This window comes from Corylus avellana, chromosome ca10 (assembly GCF_901000735.1).
Source record: "Corylus avellana chromosome ca10, CavTom2PMs-1.0".
Taxonomy (NCBI): domain Eukaryota; kingdom Viridiplantae; phylum Streptophyta; class Magnoliopsida; order Fagales; family Betulaceae; genus Corylus; species Corylus avellana.
Window position 1 is genome coordinate 21,874,501 of NC_081550.1, and position 25,047 is coordinate 21,899,547.

The 25,047-nt window shown below is 37.1% G+C and overlaps 3 protein-coding genes across 3 annotated transcripts; 1 reads left to right on the top strand and 2 right to left on the bottom strand.

Moving 5' to 3' along the window:
- Positions 1-682: 682 nt before the first annotated feature.
- On the top strand, positions 683-3,646 carry LOC132163183 (cation/H(+) antiporter 4-like). The gene is made up of 3 exons (XM_059573368.1): positions 683-910; positions 1,010-2,083; positions 2,540-3,646. Exons 1-3 carry the CDS (start codon positions 683-685, stop codon positions 3,644-3,646), a joined length of 2,409 nt encoding a protein of 802 aa, XP_059429351.1.
- A 779-nt stretch (positions 3,647-4,425) lies between these two features.
- Positions 4,426-19,605, bottom strand: LOC132163282 (E3 ubiquitin-protein ligase listerin). Its single transcript, XM_059573510.1, has 17 exons — positions 19,410-19,605; positions 19,205-19,319; positions 18,930-18,992; positions 18,663-18,740; positions 18,278-18,369; positions 17,696-17,798; positions 16,697-16,849; positions 14,549-15,207; positions 13,881-14,373; positions 12,543-13,072; positions 11,099-11,831; positions 9,074-9,773; positions 7,772-8,790; positions 7,215-7,673; positions 6,588-6,818; positions 5,752-6,158; positions 4,426-4,772 (listed from the first exon to the last, which is right to left on the bottom strand). Exons 1-16 carry the CDS (start codon positions 19,463-19,465, stop codon positions 5,931-5,933), a joined length of 5,712 nt encoding a protein of 1,903 aa, XP_059429493.1. The 5' UTR covers positions 19,466-19,605; the 3' UTR covers positions 4,426-4,772; positions 5,752-5,930.
- A 1,037-nt stretch (positions 19,606-20,642) lies between these two features.
- On the bottom strand, positions 20,643-24,819 carry LOC132163764 (protein LURP-one-related 7). Its single transcript, XM_059574136.1, has 3 exons — positions 23,612-24,819; positions 23,325-23,507; positions 20,643-21,167 (listed from the first exon to the last, which is right to left on the bottom strand). Exons 1-3 carry the CDS (start codon positions 23,834-23,836, stop codon positions 21,045-21,047), a joined length of 531 nt encoding a protein of 176 aa, XP_059430119.1. The 5' UTR covers positions 23,837-24,819; the 3' UTR covers positions 20,643-21,044.
- Positions 24,820-25,047: the final 228 nt, after the last annotated feature.

A 25,047-nucleotide genomic window follows, 5' to 3' on the forward strand; every position in this document is an offset into this window, starting at 1 on the left:
AGTCCATTAATTGTGGGTATCCTTGCTCCTAAAAATAGTCCACGATTGTAACCAACAACTAACAAATGTTTTTTATTTTATTTTTTATTTTATAACGAATGGCCCAAACCTGCAATGTTTTCTAACAAACCCAGAAAACAGTGACCCCAACAATTAAGAATTTAAGAAATTAACATTATTGCAGTTGTAAAACAAGAAATCTATATATATAAAAAGCAATGGCTTTAGAGAGGTATGATCATCTTCAATACCGTTGCGTACGATTTTGTTTGTATGGTTAAGTTGCGTACGATTTTGTTTGTATATATATGGTTAAGCCAGCTCAAAACCCTTATGACTTCACAACCCACTCCCTTCTCCGATCTGCCTGACCTCCTTGCAGAATATTTATACTAATTAAGTGAATTAACCCATTATTAGAAGGTGATTAATGTTAAGCACATAAATAACCAGATTACAACCATAAGATGATTTTCTACATGCAATATGAACTTATTTAACCGCCCATGTTCTGAGAATAGATATCAGTGAACAAAATAGGCAATTATGAGTTCATGCATTAAAGGGCAAAATTTTACACTGGAAAAGACCCCAACTTGCTTGGTCTTTCCTTGTTTCTTTCTTTCTCTTTTACAATATCAAACTTTTTTGTGTGAAAACACTAAAAGAGGCAGACACAGGCATGGAAGGACGACAGGTAATGTCAAATGCAAGCAGCATTATCTCCATATGTACAGAGTTACCTCCGATGGTCCACTCGGAAGGCTTTTGGAGCTACTTTCATTCTGGGACTATGCCCTACACGTTGCCACTGCTTCTTCTGCAGATGGCTCTCATTTTCACCCTCACCCAAGCCTTCCATTACGTTCTTAAGCGTTATGGAGTTCCCCGGTTCCCCACACAACTTCTCGTACGTGCATGCTAATCTCTCTTTGTTTCTCTTTTCTGATATGGAGACTCTCTTTATAGTAACTGAACAAATTGGGTTGATTTTATATATGTGAACCAGGTTGGAATAATCCTTGGTCCGTCTCTTCTGGGTCGCTTAAGTATATTCAACAATATTGTATTCTCGATTAAAGGTCAAGAAATACTAGGCATGCTGTCTCTTATGAGTTACATGCTCTTCAATTTTGTGAATACGGTAAAAATGGATGTAGGAATGATAAAAAGAACCGGAAAAAAAGCCTTTTTTATGGGTGTTGCATGCATATTGTCGCCTTTCCTAATTGGCTTCTCAGTCCAAGTGAAACTTGGAAGGTCTTGGCTAAATAAAGAAGAAGCAGATGTGCTTTCATTTATAACAATAGGGCATTGCATAACTCCATTTCCAGTGGTTGCTTGGCTTCTTGAGGACCTTGACATCCTGAATTCTGAACTGGGTCAATTAGGCCTATCTGCTGCATTGGTAAGCGATATGTTAAGCGTGTTTATTACCGTCACTTTCACCTTGACTAGAATTAGCCAGGACGAAGGGAGTATGCTTGCCGCTATAGATTTAGGAGCAATCGTCATCTATCTTATCGTCATTGTATTTGCAATTCGACCGGCAATGCTTTGGGTAATCAGGCAAACACCGAAAGGCAGGCATGTTGAAAACACCTACATTCATGGCATCATGTTAATGGTACTTGGCTCTGGTTTGCTTTCTCATGCGTTTGGTCAAACTTTACTCTTTGGACCTTTCTTTCTCGGTTTGGCAGTACCAGATGGACCACCTTTAGGATCGGCTATTGTCAACAAGCTCAAGTTCTTTATTTGGGAGGTGTTTCTGCCAATCTTCGTGACTACTTGTGGGATGAGGATAGATCTGAGTTTAATCAAATTCGATAGCAGTTTCATGACAATCAATGGAATCCTTATTATTTTGACTTTTGTGGCCAAATTGGCGGCTTGTTTGACCCATTCCTTGTACTCCAAAATGCCCTTAAATGATGCTATGACACTCACTCTCATATTGAGTTGCAAAGGTGTAGTCCAACTTTGCATCTATACATACTATAGAGATACCGAGGTGACTATCTTTTTTCTCCATTTTTTTCTTTACAAGCAGAGTTGCCTCTTCTTTATGGTTCCGCTATGGGTGCCTCTTATATGCATTATAGCTTAATTTTTGTATGGAGTGAACATATATCCTTTTTAATTCATTCCTACAGTTCAATTCATTCCTTTCACACTAGCAGGATAGGGGGACAAAAATAAAAGAAAAATAAAATTGCCTATAGGATTTTTCTTTCTTTTTTCCTTCCTTAATTTTCAAACACCCAATACTTACCCTGAAGAAAAATCAACATGCAGATGTAAAGAAAAGGAACAAAGCATTATAGTAAATCAAAAGGTAGTTGAGTTGGTATTTCATGGTTAGAAGTATTTTAAGCATAAGCCCTAGAATTAAGAATGAAATAAAGTATTGATCTTCTGGAAACATCATTCTATATTGCAAAATACATTTTCTAGCACATAATCTTTAGTAGTACAAAACCCTGTTTTCTTGAACAATGTCACTTGATGGTGTTCTCCAACATTTACTTGATTGCAGATCCTAACGGACCAGGTGTACGCTTTGTTATCTGTTGACATCTTATTGATTGCAATTTTCGTGCCACTCCTGGTAAAGTTCTTGTACAATCCTACAAGGCAATATGCAAGTTACCAAAAAAGGAATATTATGCATTGCATAGGCAACACAGAGCTTCGAATTCTAGTATGCATCCACAAGCCAGATAATATTGCTGCTATAACCAAACTACTTGAAGTCGTGTGCTCATCTAGAGAAAGGCCTGTTTTTATTTATGTCCTTCATCTTATTGAATTAATTGGTCGAGCCTCTCCTATTTTTATTTCCCACCAAATGCAGAAAAAGATTGTGTTCAACAGTTCCTATTCAGAGAATGTCATTCTTGCCTTCAATCACTTTGAACAAGACAATCAGGGTGCTCTATTAGTAGACATCTTCACAATAATCTCTCCATTCAAGCACATGCACGACGACATATGCATCCTTGGAATGGACAAACTCACATCCCTCATAGTACTACCTTTCCACCGAAAATGGTCTATTGATGGTTTTGTTGAATCAGAGGACAGTACCATAAGGACCTTAAACTGCAACGTGCTTGAACTAGCTCCATGTTCTGTTGGGATCCTAGTTGACCGTGGTCATTTAGGCTGCCCAATGGTTTCATCAAAGTCATCTTGTTCTGTTGCCATGATCTTCTTAGGAGGTAATGATGATCGAGAGGCATTGACTTTTGCCAAACGCATGGCCAATAACTCGAAAATTATCTTGACTGTGTTTCACTTTGTTGCCACTAGCAATGATGGTAATACCCACTTGGACAAATTGCTTGACTATGAGATACTAAATGATGTTAAACTTAATAGTGTGGATGATGAATATGTGGTATTTATAGAAGAGATTGTGAAAGATGGGGCTCAGACAGCATCAATAGTTCGGTGTACGATGAAGGAATATGACCTTATTATTGTTGGTAGACGGCATAATGTAGTCTCTCCACAAACATCAGGGCTTGCAGAATGGAGTGAATTTCCAGAGCTAGGGATTATTGGAGACTTGCTCACCTCATCAGATCTTAATAGTGGAACTTCTGTTTTGGTGGTTCAACAACAAAAAAATAAGACCTAGTCCTCAGCTGGGGAGGCTGGTGGAGCTCTTATCCTTCTAACCTTTATGAATATGAACATTCATCTTCTTGTGGTATAAGTATAAAATTTCACTCGAGTGAAATAGGTTGTTTATTGTTAGGTCTTTTAGGTTGTAATATGAGAGGTCTGAGACAACGGGTTTGGAGCTCTTAATATTTGCTTTACCGCATAGAGATGTAAGTTGTAACATGGTCAAAACAAATGAAGGCAGCTACAACAACATAAACTCAAGAGCAAGCAAAAGACTAAAGAGGTCAAGAAAAGTTAAAAAAAAAAACAAGACTAGTCTTTTTTTCTAATGACTAGTCTTTTGTTTACCAAGTCAACCATGCATAGTTAACTCTTTGCTTTCATCAAAAGCACTTGATTTCTCTAAAATGAAAAGAATGTGGCACACATAATTCTTAGATTCAACAGATCAAAGACTATTGCATTGTAGGGAAGAAGAGCACCATAAGAATTAGGTTACAGAAATTAATGCCCAAGAAATATGACATTTCTGTTAAAAAAAAGGTAGCAAATAATTGACACTTATCTAAATCCAAATGCAATACAAGTAGAAGGAATGGGTCCATTGATCATTTTATCTTGGCATGAGCCATCTGCTTTTGGAGCACCTCCAAAATAACGATCATGCAAGCTTTCAACTCTTTTCATTCCAAGAAGATAAATGTCTACACATATGAAGTGACATGAGGGAAAAATTGCAAGAAAAATGCAACTAGCATTATGTTCCTTTGAATCAATGCCAAAGTTACGTAATCTTCCAAGAAATTATGAGCATTTCCTCATTTGATAGAAATTAAATTAAAAGACACATACAGAACAAGGACTAAGTTGTCAGGATTAGTGGTTAAATTCTACAAAGCACTAACATTCCTTTGTGCTTCTCACAAATGATAGAGAAGAGAATATCTAGGAACCCTATCATTTACTTTCTATTGATCTGTTGAACTTTTAACAATACTTGCAAGGACTTTCTTATCTGGCACTATCATCTTCTAAATGTGTAATATCATTACAAGTAATAACGGAGAACAAGAAGCAGGGGGAAGAGATCAAAGCTCTGATGACCATGGATTGATCCAGTATATGTCCATGCTAATCTGCACGGATTAATATGAATGTCAAAGTATTGATAATAGAACCAACCAAACATATGATGTAACAACTTGTTAATGCTTTTTAGAAGGTGTATTTTGTTTTTTGTTTGAAGTGTTATGATGTGACATAAAGGTGAAAGTAGTTTTTGAGTATTTTGTGTTTTTGATTGTTAATGTTTTTGTTTTGAAAAGAGAAGATAGAAGAGAATGAAAAAGCGTTAATAAACAAACTCAGTTATCTCCAAATCAACAAAGCAGGTACCAATGATAAACTACTGCATAAGCACACATGGAAAATTTAATCTGTTGCGGATTTTCCTTCTTTATTTACTTGTATAAATAGTCTCTATCGTTTACCCTTTTCCTACCTCAAAATTGGGGTACAAGCTAAATTGGAGGGAATATAGAATGAGCATTTAGCAAAGGAACACTCAAATATACTTTTAAGGCTGAGCAAATGATTATAAAATAAACAATTCAGATGGTGGTGTAATTATTTCAAACTTTCAAGATTGCAGAGATTCTAAAAGGAAGCACATTTGGCTTCCATTAGCTTCACAGACCTAATCTATGTAATTAAAAGAGTGCCAAAAAATCTGGGATTTTTCTCTGTATCTGAGATCGGGGCTCAGAACTGACATTCAAAACCTCAATAAAAGTATTGTAGTTACAGTTACTGGGAGACAACATCCAACTTCATCTGAACTCGGTAAGAGTTGACAAAAGCTGAAATGCATATGCAGGTATTAAGTCCAACCACTTTCAAAGGGATTTTTATATTGCCCAGATATACAAAATCCTGCAAAACTACAAAGTACCATTTTGATTTGGTTCATGCAGAGGTGATAGATCAATGTATCTTATCTATGCTCTTGAAGGAAGCTTTAGTTACTGGCACTGAGCAAGACAAAAACCATAATCATCAATACCTGGAGCACTAAAATATTCCAATTTGAAAGCAAGAGAGAGAGAGAGAGCTCACAATTTTGCCTTCTATACTATGCTTCCCCGTTTTTTCTACTTCTTTTGCACAAAAATTTGAGTCTTTTTCTTTAGATGCACGCGTCCACGCTTCTACTCTACATTCAACCACTTCTTTTCTCCATGTGATATAGACAAGTAAATTTTGTTAAAGCTTGTGACTCCAGGCTGATGTCTAGATCAGAATAGAGACTGGCACAGAGGGCAAGTTGATTTGTGAGAAGTTGAGAACCACTTGTAGAGACAGGCTGAATGGAACTTGTGTTTGCAGGTCTTGCAAGCAAGGCGAGGAAGGCTGTGGTTGACAGTGTGAATGACACTGTAACAGATAGGGCACTCCTCAACGCCTTCGAATTCTTTGTCAAAGTTGCACTTCCATATTCCGATGGCTTCTGCTAAAGCTCCGTTCTGCATCACAGAAGCAAAGCATATTAAAATAAAAAATAAAAAATAAAAACTTATTATCTACTATGCCTCATACTAATCCTATTCATGTTATTATTAGCTTCCTCTCACAGCTGTCCATTTCAATGGAACACTAGTTTATCTTATTGTCTCATTTTGTCCCTTCTTGTCTGCAGGCAGCCCAACCCCCCATTTCTTTCCCTTCCATAGGAACTGCTTATAGAGTATCCAGTCGCAGGCAACGCTTCTTGCGTCTGATCAAGCTGCCCAACTTCACATCCGCTGCTAGGTCCGTATATAGTCAGATGACTCCAATGATCAAATCATGTCCACCAATAGCATAAAGAACAATTACATGTCTTGAACCCTCTATCAGTAGACAGAAATAAGATCAGAAATTATGAAAGGTGAACCAATATGCCTAACAGGTACCTGATTACGGACAAATGACATCATAGACATTAACCATTTCCTCTGCTTCACTTCACTAATCCCTAGGCTCCTTGTACAATCAACATCCACAGGGCGTAAAGGGTAAGATGCAGGAAGAAGGATGACTAGATCCATTCCTGTTTCATCCTTTGTATAGGTTGCAACAACTTCATTTGCTGATTTACTTACGCTAACTGAAAAATTCTCATTAGCAAATTTTGCTTTCTTAATCTGCATTGCAAAGCAATAATGTCAGAGCTATCCAGTGGTTCTCTAATAATTAAAAACCACAATGGAAAGAAGTTATTTTCATTATCAGAGAGCTGTAAACAGTCAAATCAGGGTGGCCCCTTATAATAGAACAATAATTGGGAGCCAATGTAACTTTAACATTTATTAAATGAAGTTACACAATAACTTTCCATCATGTCCAGGTAAATAGAGCCCACCCCTTATAATAGAACAATAATTGGGAGCCAGTGTAACTTTAACATTTATTAAATGAAGTTAAACAATCACTTTCCATCATATCCAGGTAAATAGAGCCCACCAAAATAAAGAGATTTACTTGAAAATCAGTGCTAATGCCATTTCCTACAAATAAAAACATGTGTCAAACAAACACACCTGGGATAGTTCATTTGCAATCAGAGGGGGGCTGCACCACGCTCTTGTAAAGGATTCAATTGCAGATGATGTAGAACGATCACGTAAATCACTAAACCACCCTCGAACATAAGCAGGAAGAAGACGAAGCATCAGACCAAATATTGCTCCAGCAAGCGAAGCTATTTTCACTTCTTCAACAGGCCAAAGGGATTCCACAAAGCACAACAATGAACCCGTTGAAATGGCACGTGTTGCTGCACTTGCAACTTCTGATATCTCAGCAGGAAGCTCTATGTCTTTCTTCTTCAGGCTATGTACCATATACAGTTCTACAGGAATGTGCTGGAAGAGGCAATCTAAAATCACTGAATTCACGGAATCTTGTATATACTGGACCAGTCTATCCCTTGCATTTGATGATGGTGGTAATGACCATAAATGTGATAGCAACAAAGACCAAGCAAGGAAGACATTTACCTGAAAATATCATCAAACGCTGACATTAGTCCTATGAAAAATGAGATTGGTGAAAAGACAGCAGGGATTATATAAAGTATGCAATCAAGCAAACTTACCCGTTGTTGTGCCACCAAATCCATTTCAAGAACCTCATAAGGTAACTTCTCAATCATGCAAGATATTTCTTCCTTCAAATGGATATCTTGTTTTGATGACAAATCCAGGCGGCTCGAATCCTGGTCACCAGTAGTATTGCTATCCAGGTAACATGCAGTGTCTTCTCCAATGATAGCCAAGTTTAAAACAGGTTCAGTTGAAAGCATAACATAAGCAGCAAACTGCAACAAATGAACTGGTCTGGAGGAAAAAAGAATAGCATACAAAGAGCTAATAGGCCCTTTGCTTAGTCCCCAAAACTCAACCGACTTCACTGCTTTATCTCTAACATGTGACGAAGAACTAACAACACTTGAAGCTATTAACTCCCAGAAGTAGGGATATTGAAGCCGGTAAGATGCTACAATAGATGCAGCCTCATGACAACAGGAACTCGCGATAGCCTCAGCGATTCCTGTGCAAAAAAATAAGCGAAGAATACCTTCTAGAATCCGGTCTTTAATGGGGTCCAATCTTTCTGTTCTCTCTGCTTGTTGATTAACAAGAGGCCCAGAAAACAGAGAAAATGATAAGAGGGCACTTGTAGCAATATCTATAGGAAAAGGATCCGAAACCAAAACAATTTGCTCAAGTTTTTCAAAAATAACATCCAAGTTATCAGAAGTAGAGACATTAATGATAGCGTTGTTCACGTTTTCAGCTATTTCCTCCATCATTATGACTGCTGATTGAATCCAACGCCTTAAATGAGACAACAAAAACTCCCAATCTTCCTCATTAAACTCCTTCCAGCAGTAACCAACTGAAATTACCATTAGCTCTGATAGCAACATCTGCACCTCTGGCAGCTTATTAACTGCAGTTGATGCACCAGCGCCATGTCTCTGCTTCCGAAATAATTTAAGCAAAAAAGTTTGCTCCGCAGCACCGACGTTTCTCTCCTGCTTTAGCGCTTGCATACCCTCCATTGCACTAAAAGGATAACAGGATAAAACCAACTGAAACCAATCTTCCATATCTACAACAAAACAAAGATTGGTAGAATTAACAAGCAAATACTATAAACATCACCAAAATGAACTGTTAGCACAACTAAATGACCCTTCATTGCATAGAGAACATGAGGAAGGTGGGACCTGCCACTTGATGGTCCCAACTCCAAAGTAGGATATTGCCATGAATCAAAAGGTCTTAGAACATCATATATTCTATGAACCCTTTCAATGATCCATATTACCTCTCCGCCCCTGCCCTTTCAATGATAACTTATATTTATTGATTAAAAAGAAACATGCATTTACCTTCTCCTGTTTGCCACAAAACCAAAGGTGGGAACAATAGTGTTCTTTGGAGCCAGCCTTCAATAGTATCCTGCATATGATTTTCCTCAGACAAATCAAGTTTAGCGTCTGTAGCAGATTCACCAGATCCAATGTGTCTTCGACATGATGTTCGTACAAGAATGTTCACAAGAGGAGGAAGAATTCTCAAACAGTTTCTGTTTATTTCTTCACCAATAAAAAGTTTATTCACAAGAAATTCAAACAGTGCCATAGCTTTCTCTGTTTCCCATATACCATCTGTGAACAAAGTAAAAAGAAAAGATACAAGAGCTCTCAAGAAGGGTTCTTCAATTTCCTTGACTTCATCACCTGAAGCAGGCCACACATACGAAAAACTATGTGCACTTTTTCCTCCACAAACAAGAGCACCACCAAGTAATATGTTGAAAATGGAATCCAACAAGCTTTCCTGGAAACAACAACTTCTACACTTGGCATATGAACTCAGTAAAGGCAAGAAAGAAGCTACAGCACTGCCTCCTGGCCATTTCCATGCGCACAATATTTCAGCAGCGAGCCAGGCTTTAGAAGTAACCTCTTCCTTAGTTGCTTCCTCGGGTGAAGATGGAATATGTTCAACCAAACCAAAAACTCTATCTACACCAATTTTCAAGATAAGTTTGTTGATAAAAGAAACAAACTTGTTACTCCCAGAAGCCTGCAGTTGGCATATATTGCAATTTGTTGGTCATACCGTTCTTATATCTGAATGAAAGATTTCACACAATTTACACAACTAAAAAAGTGACTTTTAACAAAATCAACTACTCTTTTTTCATGGTGCCAGGGGCTGGTATTAAGAAAACTTTGAAGCTTAGCCTAATATCAAACCCCTTTTCCATTGTTACAGGGGCTGTTATCAGAAAAATTGTGAGAAGTATAACCTAAACACAACCGTTTCCTTATTGGGTTGACAATACCTCTTATGGATCAAGCTGATAAATAAAAAAATATCTATAGTGCTTACTGGCAACTATTGGCTTGCCCAGGCAATGTATATTATTTGGCAAGTAAAAGGAGGAATTCAATATCAACTACACACAGATGTATATTATTTAAGCTACAAAAATGGACAATTGTTTAAAATGGGCATAGCTAGCAATGGTGGCATATCAAGTCAGGCAACTAGCTAACATATTTCTATCAGGTAGTCTATTTTAAATCAGGAGGGCCTCTGGATGTGTGAAGAGCTAAAATTTGTGCTTTGTTATCTGTCAGCGCTGGACAAAGGCCTGCAACAGAGGCCTATTTTAGAAGAACTTTGTCTAAAGAAATGCCTTGACAAAGGGCAGATGTACAGAACCTTTCAACGAGATAGTGCTAGCTCATAAGATTTGCATCCATACTAGATGGGATCACTTTAAATTCGATTAGTGCTAGTGGGCATAACTAATAACTAGAGTAATAGAAATAGCAATAAGAATGATATCCGTGCTAGAGGCATAAATGGGCTTTCATTACCTGTTTGTCCAACAATCTACTGAGATGGATTCTACGTAGGCCATAGAGTCCATGCATCAGGATTACCCTTAGAACTAGTAAAGAACTATGATCATACTTGTGAATTAACATTTTCTGGAAGAAATATGAAAGAAAAGTAGAGCATTTATAATTATCACGCAAAGTGTGAACTGCATACCACAGTGGTAAAAAAGAGATAAGTCCAATAGCTCTAAGCATGCTACCATGCTCCAACTGACAGACCAAGAACCAAAAGCAGAAGACTATCATAGAGGTACTTTCAAGAACAAATTGATAATGCCAAAAGGCATCTGAGGGCTTGTTATATCACCTAGGATAGGTTGGGAATTCAGGTAAATATGTGGGGCAAGGGGTATGTGCACTGGAGATGCGGCATGTTGCATAATGTTCTTTCATGTAAAATAAATAAAACAAAACAAAAACAACAATAAGGCATCAATAACACATAACTGTCCTAATCAGATCAAGCAAGCAGAAAAAGTTCTTCAAAATTCCACTCACATGAATATCAATGGGTGCATTTTCGACATCCAGCGCAGCTGCTACCTTGGGGGTGTTAAGATCAGGATTGATCCACAATGGCCACGTATCACTCTTGCTCAGAAGCTGATCTAAAAGATTTTGTTCCTCATCTCGATCTTGGCAAAGAAATTCAAGAACCTCAAGCATCCACAAACAGCACAAAGAGGTGATTTTATCGGCATTTAGTCTATCTTCACTGAAGATGGCAGAACGAATAGACTGAATCAAGATACTCCCTAATCTCCTTCTATTGTGTATACTGAGGCTTTTCCAGAATTGATTACTTATCTTACAATAAAACCCATGCAGTGACTCACCAAAATCCAACCTGGCCTTGATTATTTCTTTGGAGTCATCATCAATTGCATCATCTATAGCTGTCCCAATGCTAAACTCCCAGTCCATAAAAAATATTGCAGCTGAAATACCTGGCAGTAGCCCATTTTCCTCTCCGAGTGTCTTTAAGCAAAAGAAGCTACCATCAAGTACTTCAAGAGCAAACTGAGCCATCTCACACACATTGAAAGAGCTTTTCAGTTCCACCCCATAACTCTTTGCCCCAGCAGCTAACATAGAACCTGCATCCCTAACCCAACTCAAAGATGACTCCAGAACAAAAGAGAGTAACTTTCTGAAAACCTCCTCAAATATCATGATCAATGTATTTCTGGACACAAAGGAAGTTTCATCCCCTTCTTTACCAAGAACAGCACTGCGGGAAAGGGCAGATGCTTAAGGTCGCAATATGTAATAATCAGAATCAAACACTCAAGTCATCAATTTCAATTTTTTCTCGTATAAGCACCAAGAACTCAAATGCAAGACAATCACCATTGAAAGAATCAAAATTCATTCAAATATCCAGTCAAATGCAAGATAATCAAAGCTTTCCTACAAATAGAACATAGTCAACTCCAAGGAAAGGGCGACTACTAAACAGAGAAGTGATTTTGGTGAAAAACAATTATGAAGAGGAGCCAGATAGTATCCATTCTTTGGCTAGGGGATTCTTTTGGAAGCAATACCTCAAAGTAGTGTTTGTGTCATTATATAAAATTCAACCAAAGGGCCGATAGGGAAGTAACAGACCATGATAGGAGCATCATATTGGTAAACTAGAAGAGATTAAGGTAAAGCAAGGGTTGATGCAGAATGTGCAAGTAAAAGAGTTACTTCGTATATGGAAACCTCAAAATGAGTGAACTACCAAAGTACCGCAGTACAGCAAGTTATGAATATGATGCATTACGAAGAGTCTATATATGATTTTTTCATAATTTTTTGTGCTATGCTTATGGTTGAAGCATAATATCAAATTAAATATTTACAGTTCATTTACTTCGCCATAAGCCATGATGTCAATTCCAGATTAAGAGTCAGACATGATCGAAACACATCATTACAAAAGTCTTGATTCACATACCACAGAAACTGAGAATCAGAACTTCTGAAGGGAGGAAGTGAACGGGCAATAGCAAGAGCAGCCAGTTCTAAATGCTCATGATGCCAGTGATCTGGTTTGGCACCTTTTCGAGAACAAAAATCTTCTCCCGCTTTCCTCATTGTAATTTTATCTCTTGCTTTCTCTAACAGCACTGCCAACACTGCTATTTGGTTGGAGACTCGGTAGTCAGGCACAACTCCAGAATGCTTTAAGTCAATTGCATATGTTATAACAGAAGCCCACTGCTCAGAGAAATATTCATCATCAAGCAAGGCAAGCAATAGATCTAGTCGAGCACTGGTAGAGCAATCATCTCCACGCAAACACCAAGGAACAAAAATTTCACTGAACATTTGTATAAACTGCTCTTCCTTCAATTGCTTATCCCTTCCATCAGACAGAAAACTACAGGAGTGACCTTTATCGTGAATAAAAAGTTCTTGGAGTATCTTGCGTGGTCCAAATACAGAAACAGCAACTGATAGAAGTCTCACACTCTCTGGTGAGTCCTGTCATCAAAAAACATAGAATTCAAGAGTGAATATGTAAATAAAGAGAACATATAAAAATCACATCATGGATTCTAACAAGAATACTCAATGTATAAGACCTCTGAAATCTCAATTACCAATTGAACTCCATAAAATTAATGGATAACTAAAAGAAATAAGTTCCTCACAGAAATTAGTTTTCCTTGCATAGTTGTATGTCATGTAGAATTGCTCAAACTATAGTGTATATAGAGATTAAGAAATCACTGTTTTAAGGCCTTCCCCAAAATCAGATGCTATTGCTCCTTTATATTTCTGTTTTTTTAGATGAGTACTCCTTTATATTTCTCAAAACCTTCATAAAGTAAAATAATACATTAGAATGCAAAAACTTCAATGTTCTCATGAACACCAGCTTCTTTTCATTTCACATGACATGGATTTTCATTTCCCTTTTTTTCTTTTTTTTGATGGCCTGGTGGGCCACCTGAGTATCACATGAATCATTCTGAGGCAGACACCAGGAAAACTGTCCCCATTAGCTAAAGATGCCATGAGGATAAGTTTTCTAATACACGACTGGTAGGACGGACAATGCTCACAGACGGCCCCCATTTGATGAAATACGACTCAGCATGGAACTCAATTGGCAGACAATGAGCACACAAGTGGTACAGTGTGCATTTCTCATGTGCCTTTTTGCGTCAATGACGTAGAAAAGTGAGATATCTTTAAAAAATAAAAATAAAATCCCACAAAAGTAGAATAAATCAACAGTACTTTCAATCTTACTCCAATCAGAAGAGTTTGCGCAGTAATAACTTACTATTGATCTTATCAACGGGAAAGACTTCACCAACATTGGTCCCACCAAATCAACCAAAAGCCAATTTTCACCTCTATGAACTGCATGTTGCTCCATTAATGAGATAAAATGAGTGACCCGCTCTAAATGTTCAGTAGCTCTTTCTTTGTCCTCTGTTTGCTGCAGCATAACCAGGCAAGTTTCCTGAAATTCAACAGCGAAACCCGAGAGCAGATCATGTTCCACTAAACTTATGCCTGAAAGAATTTCAATAATACACTCTCCCAAGTCTCTAAAATAGCTCATTGGATACTTAATAGTCGATGTTTCCACTTTCTTCTCATTAGAAGGTGAATCATTGTTCTCAGATGAATCTGCTGATATTCTGGAGAAGACTTTGTCCTGGTTATTTAAGCTGACAAAAAACATGTAGTCTTGCCACAAAAGCTTTACAAGGATATTGTCAATCAGAGTGACCTGAAAATGACGGATGGAATCCACTCCCTCACAGTATCTGCTATCAAACAGAAGACCACAATCACAAAAGCAAGGAAAAAAAACAGAATAAACCTGACAGCAAAAGAAGAATATGATAATAACAAAAATAAACTCAAGCTCCACTGAATGCACATGCAACTAGATCTACAAAATATAGGATGCCACAAGAAAAATAAGAAAGAAAAGCCAACCTTGATGCATTACGTAATCCCCAAAGAAAACATTCTTTAAATGCCCGGAAGAATGCTAGTCTATTGGCATTTGAGGAATGGGACGGATTCCTTCCTGCCCATAGGCTCTGGAAAAAGTCAAGAAAAAACTTCTCTCCCACTATTGCTTTAGGCGGCAGAGTGTCTAAGAATAGAACCAAAGCTGGGTAAGAAACCTGCTGAGATCCAAAGCAACCATTCTTGAGAAAATGCCAAAACCGATTGAGAACGATTTTTTGAACATTCAAGGACGTCCAACTGTCAGGGAATCTTTTAGAAAATAGTAACACTGCATCCCACATTGATGAATGACAAGCAGGATCCTTCTCCTGGAAAGCACCAAGTATCGTGCCAGAAAGAGTTTTTATACTTCCTTCATTAAAAGTGTGAGGAATGTTTTTTATAAAACTCCTTAACACAGAAAATGCAGCTGACCGGATAGAAGAGCTTTGAGACTTCAAAAAGTCAACAAAATATTTATTAGCACTAAACAACTTTTCAGCAAACAAAATAGCAATTTCCCTAGCCTTTGAAGCATGTTTTGGTTCGGGAGCTACGTTTTCAGAACCAGGTCTTTCTAACTGCATGCTAACCAACACATCGAGTAGTGTGGCCAGTGCCAGTAACGATCCAGATATCACCTGCAATTCAAGAATATAAGGGACAAAATTCAGAGACGATATAATAGCAAACCACCTTATCGAAAAATAATAAAGAGTAAATATTGAACACATAGAGATATAATGACACTTGTACACAGTTAGAAACGTACTCCCGCCCGCACCCAACTTGGCTATCATTAGGCAACAATTACTCTTTCTCTAGCATGAATGAAACCTCAACCTTCTTATCTCTGAAACGGAAATGTTCAAAGAGAAATGTTCTAACCAATATACCAGAGGCTACACTCTTTCAACCATTAAGGAGCAAAGCTTCATACAAAAAACTCCCATGAATCAACCGTAAACAATGTGGCATCAATTTCATCCGAATCAAACCCCACCAAGCCCATGACCAAAGAAGAACCTTTCAATTGTGTGGCCCAGATTGGAAGCAACAACTGGATACTTTTTGGTTAAACAACCAAATTTCCTAGTATGGCGACTGAATCAGAAATCCACAATGAGATTTCAATGCTTAAAGTGGTAATCTAGTTGGCAACTTCTCAAGGAAATGAAGCTTTGGGGTTCTAAAAAAATAGTGGTGCATGATTCAGAAACTTCGATAGGTTCAAATTAGTTCAAGAGTTGGGAGTGTTGGCCGATGGAGTGAAAAAATACATAAAATGTCTGGTGTTTTTAGCCTCATGGTCCACAACCTTCACTTGCAGCCTGCAAGCTTTGATTCATTTGGACTTTGCTGTCAATTTTCCTTTTGACCAATAAGAAGAATGACCATACTATGAGAAACCCATCAAATTTAGAATGCTTCATTAACCATGAAGCTGTAGGCGTGTCTTCTAGTCGTCGTAAAGGAAAGGCTCACATTTTTTTAGCGTTGAGCGCTTCGTGTGGGCTTAAGGTGTTTGTGGGTTTAGGGCTTTAGGTGTTTTGTGGGTCTTTGGCAGTTTGGTGTTGGGGTGTTTGGGGGTTTTTTTGAACGTTCTAGTTAGGTATTTTCTGTTGTATACTATCTGTGTACATAGGGGCGCCTTTTGCTTTTAATAAAATTTACGATTACTTGTCAAAAAAAATTTCCTGAGGTTTTGATTGAGCTGTTAATTCAAAAGACAAAAGGTGCTAAAGTGCATGTCATGTATAGTAACTAAAGAGATCCAAGAAACTTCTAGAAGTGCGAGGGAAGCCCGTGTGGTTATAATAAAACCTGAGAGAGGTTGGAGTATTTTACCCTATCTTTCTCCTTTTGTGGTCTGAGCAGTGAGAGAGATGAGAGGGGGGTTACCAAGGAATAGAGTTGGAAGAGTAACACTAAAGGATATGTTGGAAGCTGAGTGAGAAGGAATTTACTATTCTTCCCCTTTTTTCTATGTTAGGAACCATTTATTTACACATTTTATATCTTTTTATTTTTTTATTTTATTTTATTTATTTTTATTTTTATTTTTTAAGTTTTCACCTTCACGATAAAATAATAGTAAGGGGGGTATCTTTTGCTCAAGCAAATGTTTACCTGCTGATGCATCTCTTTCAACTCGTCCGAAGCAACTGCTTTATCAGACATATTTTCTGGTGAGAGCTTTAAATTTTCTTCCAGATACATAAATATCTCATTTGTGCAAAGCATTAAAGCATCTAATCTCTTCTCCTGTGCTTGAAAGGCTGCCTGTTGTTCACAATTTACGTAAGATTAAAACCTAAACTGAATTCATAAATACAACTTGGCCGTTGATTGAATAATTGACCAGATTCTATAAATGCATTGAAAAGCTGCTTAAGAGGCTCACTTAACAGGATGAGATGAACATATTTACACTACAGAAACAGATTTGAATCTCCAAAAAGAAAGAAGAAGAAGATCTGAAATGCATAGAAGGAAAAAGTTTATGACAAATTTGGCAACATTATCAGATTGACATATTGAAATTGTATAGATAGGCATTTAAATGTATTTCATCTGTAAAAGTTTATGAAAAATTTGGCAACATTATCAAATTGACATATTGAAATTGTATAGATAGACATTTAAATGTACAATTTCATCTGTAAAAAAAAGCTAATAAACAAAAATTTATGATGAACATATCTCATATTCAACAAATTAAATGTTCATCATACGCACTCTTCTAAGCATACCCTGCATTATAAATTTCAATTCACTGGCAATTGTCAGCACCATTCACACCCAGCCCAATGCTGGAAAAGACCATCTAGACAAATGTCAGGAAATTACTCAAGGTTGACTTCAAAGTAGACGACATTCAGGCCCTGCATGTTAAATGATAATCTAGGTCAACAGGCCCAAATTGCACCTGTAGCCAATATTTTTTAACATCCAAGGCTAATATACCACCAAATAAATTATTCCAAAAAGCACAATTGAGAAATCAATAAATTGCATTACATCCTCCTGTTTCTTTTATAGTTAGGCAGACTATCATTTTTGGCAATATCCCACTACAAGACATGTAAAATTAACATTTAAAACATGGTAATTTTTATGAAAACGGACCTGTAATGATCTTTTTGCAGCTTGAGAAACTTCAAAAACGGGATCAAATTGAGAAAACCACCATGGCCCCATCAAAGACTTCAGATGTGGGGCTAAATCTCTCCTGTGAAACAAAAACAAGAGTTCCACAAGCAAATTATCAATGCACTTGGGCAAAATACGGGTAACACGGACAAGTAAAAATGATGAAAAGTGCTGCAGAAATTAATTCTATTAAATGGCAAGCTTGAATATGCTACCACTATACGGAAATCCTTCAAAAACATATAAATTCATGAATTCGAGACAAGAGATCCTTGCTGAAAACAATATAAGATCTTATTAACTTGCCGCATTGATCAGATCAGACTACCATCAGCACACAAAAAAAAATGATAAGGAGATATTCACTCATGTTACAGCCTGCATTAGTAACAAATTGGCAGCAACCTAGTAATGTAGAGGCTGAAACATGCAGAAAAGCTACCACTATGGTAGCTCAAGCAAAAGCAATGGCTTTGTCAAGATATAACCTAAAATCAATTTCCAAACAGGTATCACAAGAAGCTGAAAAAAAAAAAAAAAAAGAAGATAAGTTCACACCCGACAGCAACTACAAGATTAGTCATTGTGTCATGAGTGGCTCGTCGAACTTCCCTATTATAGTCCTGCAACAGCCTCTTGTATTCGAATGCCTGCCCAAAAAAAAAAAAAAAAACACAGGGTACTCAAAAGTCTAAAATAAATAAACAATTGCCAGAAGTACCAGCTTATATAAATATTAGCCGGGCATCATGCATGACAAACTACAGAGCCAATGATTTCGATTAAAATGTTAATTAGCAATGAAATATCCAAGTCGTTACTGAGAGATGCTGATGCTGATTGCTGCATCTATAGAATGGTTAGATGTGAATCATCCCCTTTGAGTGCACTATGACCAACACATGTGACCAAAATCTAAATGGAGAGAGATGAAAAGCAATACCCATTGTGGAATAATCGGTACTATGTCCCTCGCAGGCTTCTCCTTGAGCAGCACAGATAGAGATTGCAAAGCTTTAAGCTGTTGAAGAAAAAGAAAAAGCCAATTAGTTCTTACTTCTTACCATATAGCAAAAATTAACATCGTCCTACACTTTAAGTAATATTAACATCGTCCTACACTTAAGCGTGTTCGGAGAAACTTAATTTGAGAGGTAAAGTATTTCAGAGCCTTGAAAATTGGTAGATAATCAACAAAAAAAATAATAACCTTTGTAGTGGGATCCTTCCTTCCAAGCCTCTTCAAGTGCTGTGCAACTTCACCATCTATGTCCTGCAAATCCGAAAACATAAAACACAGAGAAAATGCAGAATTATCACATAGACACCATAATTCACAACGCAATTAGACTCTAATCCATGACATAAAATTCAAAGTACAGCGGTTTAACGCGAAATTCTCCAACTTTTGCATGAAAGATAACAGGTTCAACTTCTATTTTCTTCAAATTTCTTTTAGGAAAAAATCAAACTTGAGGAGCGTACAACAAACGGGATTGAGTCGTCGCTAGCGAGAGAAGAATCGAGACGGGAGCCGCCGACATAGCCGCCGAATCCAACGGTGGCTGTGGAACCCGCCGGCACAAGCGACGCCGCCAAACTGAATAATAATAAATAAATAAATAAATTGAATTTTAATGCATAGAATAACAAAATTAGCGATTTATATTGAAGAATTCAAAAATTTTACCTGCTGCTTGAAGGTCTTGCCTTGCCCTTAGCTCCTTCTCCTTTCTGTCTTCCCATTCTGTATCTCTCTCAAAAACGGTGAGAGAGCTTTGTCTATTTACAGTGATAGCTGCGGAAGAGTTCAGAAAACCTTTCTGTGATCGGAAGCCGTTGATTGTTTCGGCTGCTCTCTCCTGCCCCAAAAGGAATTACGAGAGGTTTAGTTTAGTCTCTGCTGGCCGCCTTTGATGTTATTAAGGCTAGATCGAGCTCGTTATCACAATTACCTGTTAGGACGATATTTCAGCTGTTAAGGCGAATTGTTTCAACACCTGAAATATCAAAAAGAATTTTAAAATTTGTCTTTGAAAAAAATATAATAATAAGAATAATAATAATTTTGTGTATTTCTATTTAATCTAACTTTTAATGGCCTTTGAGAGATATATATATATATAAAGAAATAAGATGAAAAAAATGTAAGTGAATTTTAAAATTTAAAGTCATAGTTTTGTGTTTAATTATTCGTTTGAAATTATTTTTTGATTGTACATAATTCTTTAGACATCAAAATATAAACCAAGTTAAAATTAAATAAATAATAAATGTTGTAATATTTCGTTGAAAACTTTTATAATTTTAGTTATAACTTTTTGATGGAATTAGATAAAGTGATTTTGGGAAAGAAAATAGATAGTTTATATCATTTATTTTCCATTAAAGCTATTGGGAATTTAAAAAATAAAATAAAAAAAATTAAAGTGTACGTGAGAGTTATGCCTAAAGAATTTGATATTAACTGAAAAAATACATAGCCAATCTATAACATTTTGCAACCGACGCAGTCAAGCAGGTCTCTTGGGTTTGGGCTTATGGGTTTTCACCATTTACAAACTTTCTATTATCCCAAACCAACAAAATCTTATTGTTAATTTTCTTGATATTTTATCTTCTATCTACTTTGCAATTTACTATGGAGTAGTGCAAGAGATATCTATTCCCCTCTCCCCCTGTTCTTTATTGAAAAATCCCAACAAAATGAAAGGGAAGTATTTCATCTCCTTTTATCTCTTCTTTTCAAATCCCCTCTTCCACTTGTCTTCTCCTTTCCTCTCCCTCCAGACTCCCAAATATAGTGCTAGAGATAAAGGTGAACAAAGAGAGATTAAAAGCAAAACTCATGAACCTTGTTTATGACTACGGATGTCTCTGCAATTTCATAGGCGAAAAGCACAGTTTTAAACAAAATGGGCAATGGCAAGGAATCCCAATCCTAGCTCGAATTAGAAATACAAATAATTACACCACTAAGAAATTGTCTAAAGAAGCCGGATGTGGAAAATATCTAGAAGAAACTAATTTTACAGACCATAATCTTACATCATCAGTTAATGGGCTTCTAAAAAATGATTGAGATCTACAGCAATTTGCTGCTCAAATTTCAAATAACAATGAGCCTCTCCTACAAATACAAGCAAAAGAAGGGTGATAAAGAACTAAATCATACTACACAAGGCTAATATATAGGTACACAGCCCAAAGGCATATATGTGTGAACCTTTTCTTACCCCTCTGTAAAAGAATCAAGCAAACCTATTTGCAAGGTGGAAAAATGTAAATGTACGTGTGAAATATTTTCTTTAATCTACCATGTTCATCAATCAAAAAATATTACAATCAACGCTGCAACCAAAGCATGATCAGCAAATCCGGGAAATATAGTTAGTCGAAATTTATCCCTCCCTACAAAAAGCTGCCGCAACTTGTACATAAGACTAGTCTGCAAGAAAACATATCCGTAAGAGTCAGACTTTATCATACATTACAAGTTACAGTAAATTCAAACTACAAATTAAGAGGGAAAACTACATATAACCAATCTACAACATTGCAGCAGCCAGTGGTACATGACCAATCTATATGAGGCAATTTAATGTTAAGGAATGAAAAGATGCATGAAGAACAACATTAAAAATGATTAATTAGAACAAAATTCATGCATGAGAAGTTAGATGGATCTATTGAAAGATGAGCAAGACCGATATTAATGTCATTTCTGCAACACATACATATAACTTTCCAAGAAAGAGTAATGTGGTTCAAGTTTGGGAGGTTCAAGAAGATAGACAAATATGGCCACATAGGAAAAAAAACATAGTTTAAAAGTTATGTAAAGCAGAACAACAAAGAAGTCATGTAGCTTATCCAGAACTTTGTTGAGCATAGCTATAAAAGGTGTACCAAGTTTAAGTACCATATTGCTTTTGTCCAATCATCATATTTACGCAGTTGTAGTAAATCTCCATTGAAGATTATTAAACAACATAACATCTAGACAGTACAAAAATCAGGCACCCAATATGCACTTAACCTTCATTAATATGATCGACCAATATCATTTCATTGGCAAGACATAAACTTGTAATAACCCATAAAGGCGTATGACTAGAATAATTGAGGCATAAACATTGCGAAAGTCCCCAAGTGAAGATCTGATATAACATGTCAATAAACCATCCTCCCTTTAACATTTACATCTTTAGGTTTGGACTTGGACCCAGTTATCATTTACCCTTCTGACTACTACTAATTTAAAGTCTCTGGGTTTGTACCCAATTATCATTTAGTGTCCATGTGATTTAGTGATTTCAAAACATGTATTAATGAAAACGCAATTTTTAAAAATGTAGTAAGTTTGAAAAAGTCTTAATGCCACTTTCACTGCTTATTCTAAAGAAATCCAGGGCTATTGATCTTAAGGACTTGGGTTCCTATTAGTCTTGTAAGTGGAGCTTACAAGATTATTGCCAAGGTCCTTGCCAATAGGCTTCTCAATATCAAAGCCTCATAATGCTTTTGTTAGAGGTAGGCAAATCATTGACTTTGTACTCATAGCTAATGAATGTCTCGATAGCAGGATAATATCTATTGAGTTAGAGGTGCTTTGCAAAATGGATATTGAGAAGTCCTATGATCATGTCAATTGTGTAACAAACCCGAACAAACGCTAACCACATCTGTGCTATCACCCCAAAAGAACTAATCAATTTGGAGCCAGTACTCTAATACCACATGGCACTACAAGGTGGCCTAATACCATTTGTAACGACCCAGAGAACATGCTAACCACATTTGTACTATCGCCTTAAAATGACTAGTCAATTTGTAACTTTTCTAGAATCAATTATTAATCTTAGTTTCACCTACTTAGTAAGTAATATGGAACTTAGCATCCATGAGTGTCTTTATAAACCACTCACTTTATGTTGTCAAATCATCTTCTCAATATGGGACTACAGTGTTACAATTTATAGTTCCTTCTTTATTTGTTGAGGAGGTGAGGATTCGGGGAGAAATAGCGCTCTTGGATAGCTCATAGTATTTCTTTGGTGTGTTCTTCTGTTTTAGTGAATGGCAATCCATCTAATTTCTTTAGTAGCTCCTGTGGGTTGAGACAATGAGATACTTTGTCACCTTCTCCGTTTGTTATTGTTATGGAGATCTTAAGTAAAAGCTTTCTGCAATCGTTAATGGGGTGTTCTCTCATGCTTTTTTGTGGGGTATAGCCATTAGCCACTCTGGTGTGATTAACATATCACACTTCTTGTTTGCGGATGACATCATAGTCTTTTGTGGTGCCAATCCTAACCGCCTACGCTATGTGTGTGTCATATTTTTATGTTTCAAAGCTATTTCCGGTCTGAAAATGAATATGGCTAAGTCAGAAATGGTTCCATTGGGTAATGTCGTTAATGTTGCCTGCGAAATCCCGAGACCAAATGCGCTCTTACTCTTCTGACTACTGCAGGTTATTTAACCACTCACACGTATGCATACATATTCCAACTGAATACAGAATAAGATAACCAAAATCTGGACCCTTTCGAGGCTTTAGTGAGGTAATTTGCAATGCCAGTAGAGTTTAGCACATATATACCTGAGCTAGTATCTCATTGCCTTTGTAGATGGTGCATGATTTCTGGAAAGTGGAACCTTTCAACCTCAACTCAGAGGCCGAGTCATCAAGAATCACCTCCAACTCGGCCTTACCCTTCCTCTGCACCCTGAATATCAAGTCCTTTTGGTCTTCGTCCCCCTTGAACCCTTCCCACGAACCATTCTGCAACAAGATACATAGACTTTTAAAAATGATTTTCTTCAGAAAAAAAGAATTTCCAGGAAATATTTTCAGGGGAAGCAAGCCGACGCAGCGACTTTACTTACATGGTGACGGTGCATGGAAATCAGAGGATTTCCTTCGGAGTCGAGGAGGAGAACTCGCTTACGGGCCAAGGATTTGGAAGACTTACGGTCAACCTTGAAAACGATGTTACCGGAGGCGTCGGCGAACCCGAGATCGCCATGTGTAAGGCCGGGATGTTTCTTGGACACGAAGAGATCGACCGGGATCAGAACGTTCGCCGGGTACCCCGCAGCCGAATCGGCCATGGGTAGATTGGGGATTGATACGCACAGAAAGAATATCGCAAATTGGTTGGACAGTGGCGATGAAAACGAGAAAAAAAATAAAAAGGGTTAATAAGAATTGTAAGTATCTTGAAAAGTCATGGGGGTTTTGTTTCTTTTCCCGTTTTGCATTGCATTGGACAGAATCAGATGCGTTTAGCCGACATTGATTGACTTTGATTGAAAGGTCCTGAGGTGTAAAGTCAAAATAGGATGATTCAACTGAGGGAGACGAATGTTACAGCACTGAAAAATAAAAATAAAACTATCTAAAGTAATTGGGAAGCATGCGAGGAAGGTGATTTGGCGGAAAGGAGAGAATTGGTGGAGGCTGGCGGTGGTATTGCCCATTGGGAATTTGGGATGTAAAAGTTGGTCAGAAGAATTAGTGCTGCGAAATATTGAATTGGTCAGAAGGGTTTAAGGTGCAAGGTGGATCCATCATCCAGATTTCTTCGAGTAGGCGCCAGCCGTCATATATTTGGTGAAGACAATAAATGAAGAAGGCGTGTCAAACTTTGAGTGGATGAGCTGCGCTTGCGTGGAAGGCTTAATTGGTGTTTAGGCGGAAGGATATGGAAGAATCATCGGCTGACGTGGATGGGGGAGTTGTAGCCTGTAGGAATAATTTCGCGGGCTTTCATGTGGGCTACCTCAAAGGCTCAAAGTAACTAACCCCATTGCAATTTTTAAATCCTTTTATTAATTCCAAAATTTCCATTAACCATTTTTCATTCCAATATTATTCCATTGGCCATCAAAAAAAAAAAAAAACTCTGATTCGTATTGTTCATTGAGAAATCTTACTAGTATACATTATACAATATTTGAAGATCACCACAAACCTCCATTTTTCTTTTCTATACCTACCATCATATCAAATAGTTTTGAGTTTGCTTTGTTTGATGGAACGTTTTATTTCTCTTTTTTGTTTTCTCTTTTCAAAATAATATTATTAACGACAGTGGCGGATTTACACAGGGGCGACCTGGGGGCAGACGCCCCTGGTAAATTTTTTTAAAAAAAATTTTATTAAGCATTTTCAATCAGAATTTTATGGGTGCCCCTGGTAAAAAAAAATTACTAGGGGCACCCTTAGCCTTCTATTGGTCATTAAAATGGCCATTATGTAGAGAAATGAGGCTATTTTTTTATTAAAGAGAGAGAATAAAGTTATATTTTATTAGTTGAGA

Coding starts and splice junctions, on each gene's coding strand:
- LOC132163764 (XM_059574136.1), bottom strand. CDS start 23,836: ATGGCCGATTCGGCTGCGGGGTACCCGGCGAACGTTCTGATCCCGGTC. Junction 23,508..23,611: donor TTTCCATGCACCGTCACCAT/GTAAGTAAAGTC, acceptor ATCTTGTTGCAG/AATGGTTCGTGGGAAGGGTT. Junction 21,168..23,324: donor GCAATGAGATACTAGCTCAG/GTATATATGTGC, acceptor GTTTTCTTGCAG/ACTAGTCTTATGTACAAGTT.
- LOC132163183 (XM_059573368.1), top strand. CDS start 683: ATGGAAGGACGACAGGTAATGTCAAATGCAAGCAGCATTATCTCCATA. Junction 911..1,009: donor GGTTCCCCACACAACTTCTC/GTACGTGCATGC, acceptor TATGTGAACCAG/GTTGGAATAATCCTTGGTCC. Junction 2,084..2,539: donor TCTTTATGGTTCCGCTATGG/GTGCCTCTTATA, acceptor ACTTGATTGCAG/ATCCTAACGGACCAGGTGTA.
- LOC132163282 (XM_059573510.1), bottom strand. CDS start 19,465: ATGGGAAGACAGAAAGGAGAAGGAGCTAAGGGCAAGGCAAGACCTTCA. Junction 8,791..9,073: donor TTTGTGGCAAACAGGAGAAG/GTAAATGCATGT, acceptor GTTTTGTTGTAG/ATATGGAAGATTGGTTTCAG. Junction 6,819..7,214: donor TTGCAAATGAACTATCCCAG/GTGTGTTTGTTT, acceptor TTTGCAATGCAG/ATTAAGAAAGCAAAATTTGC.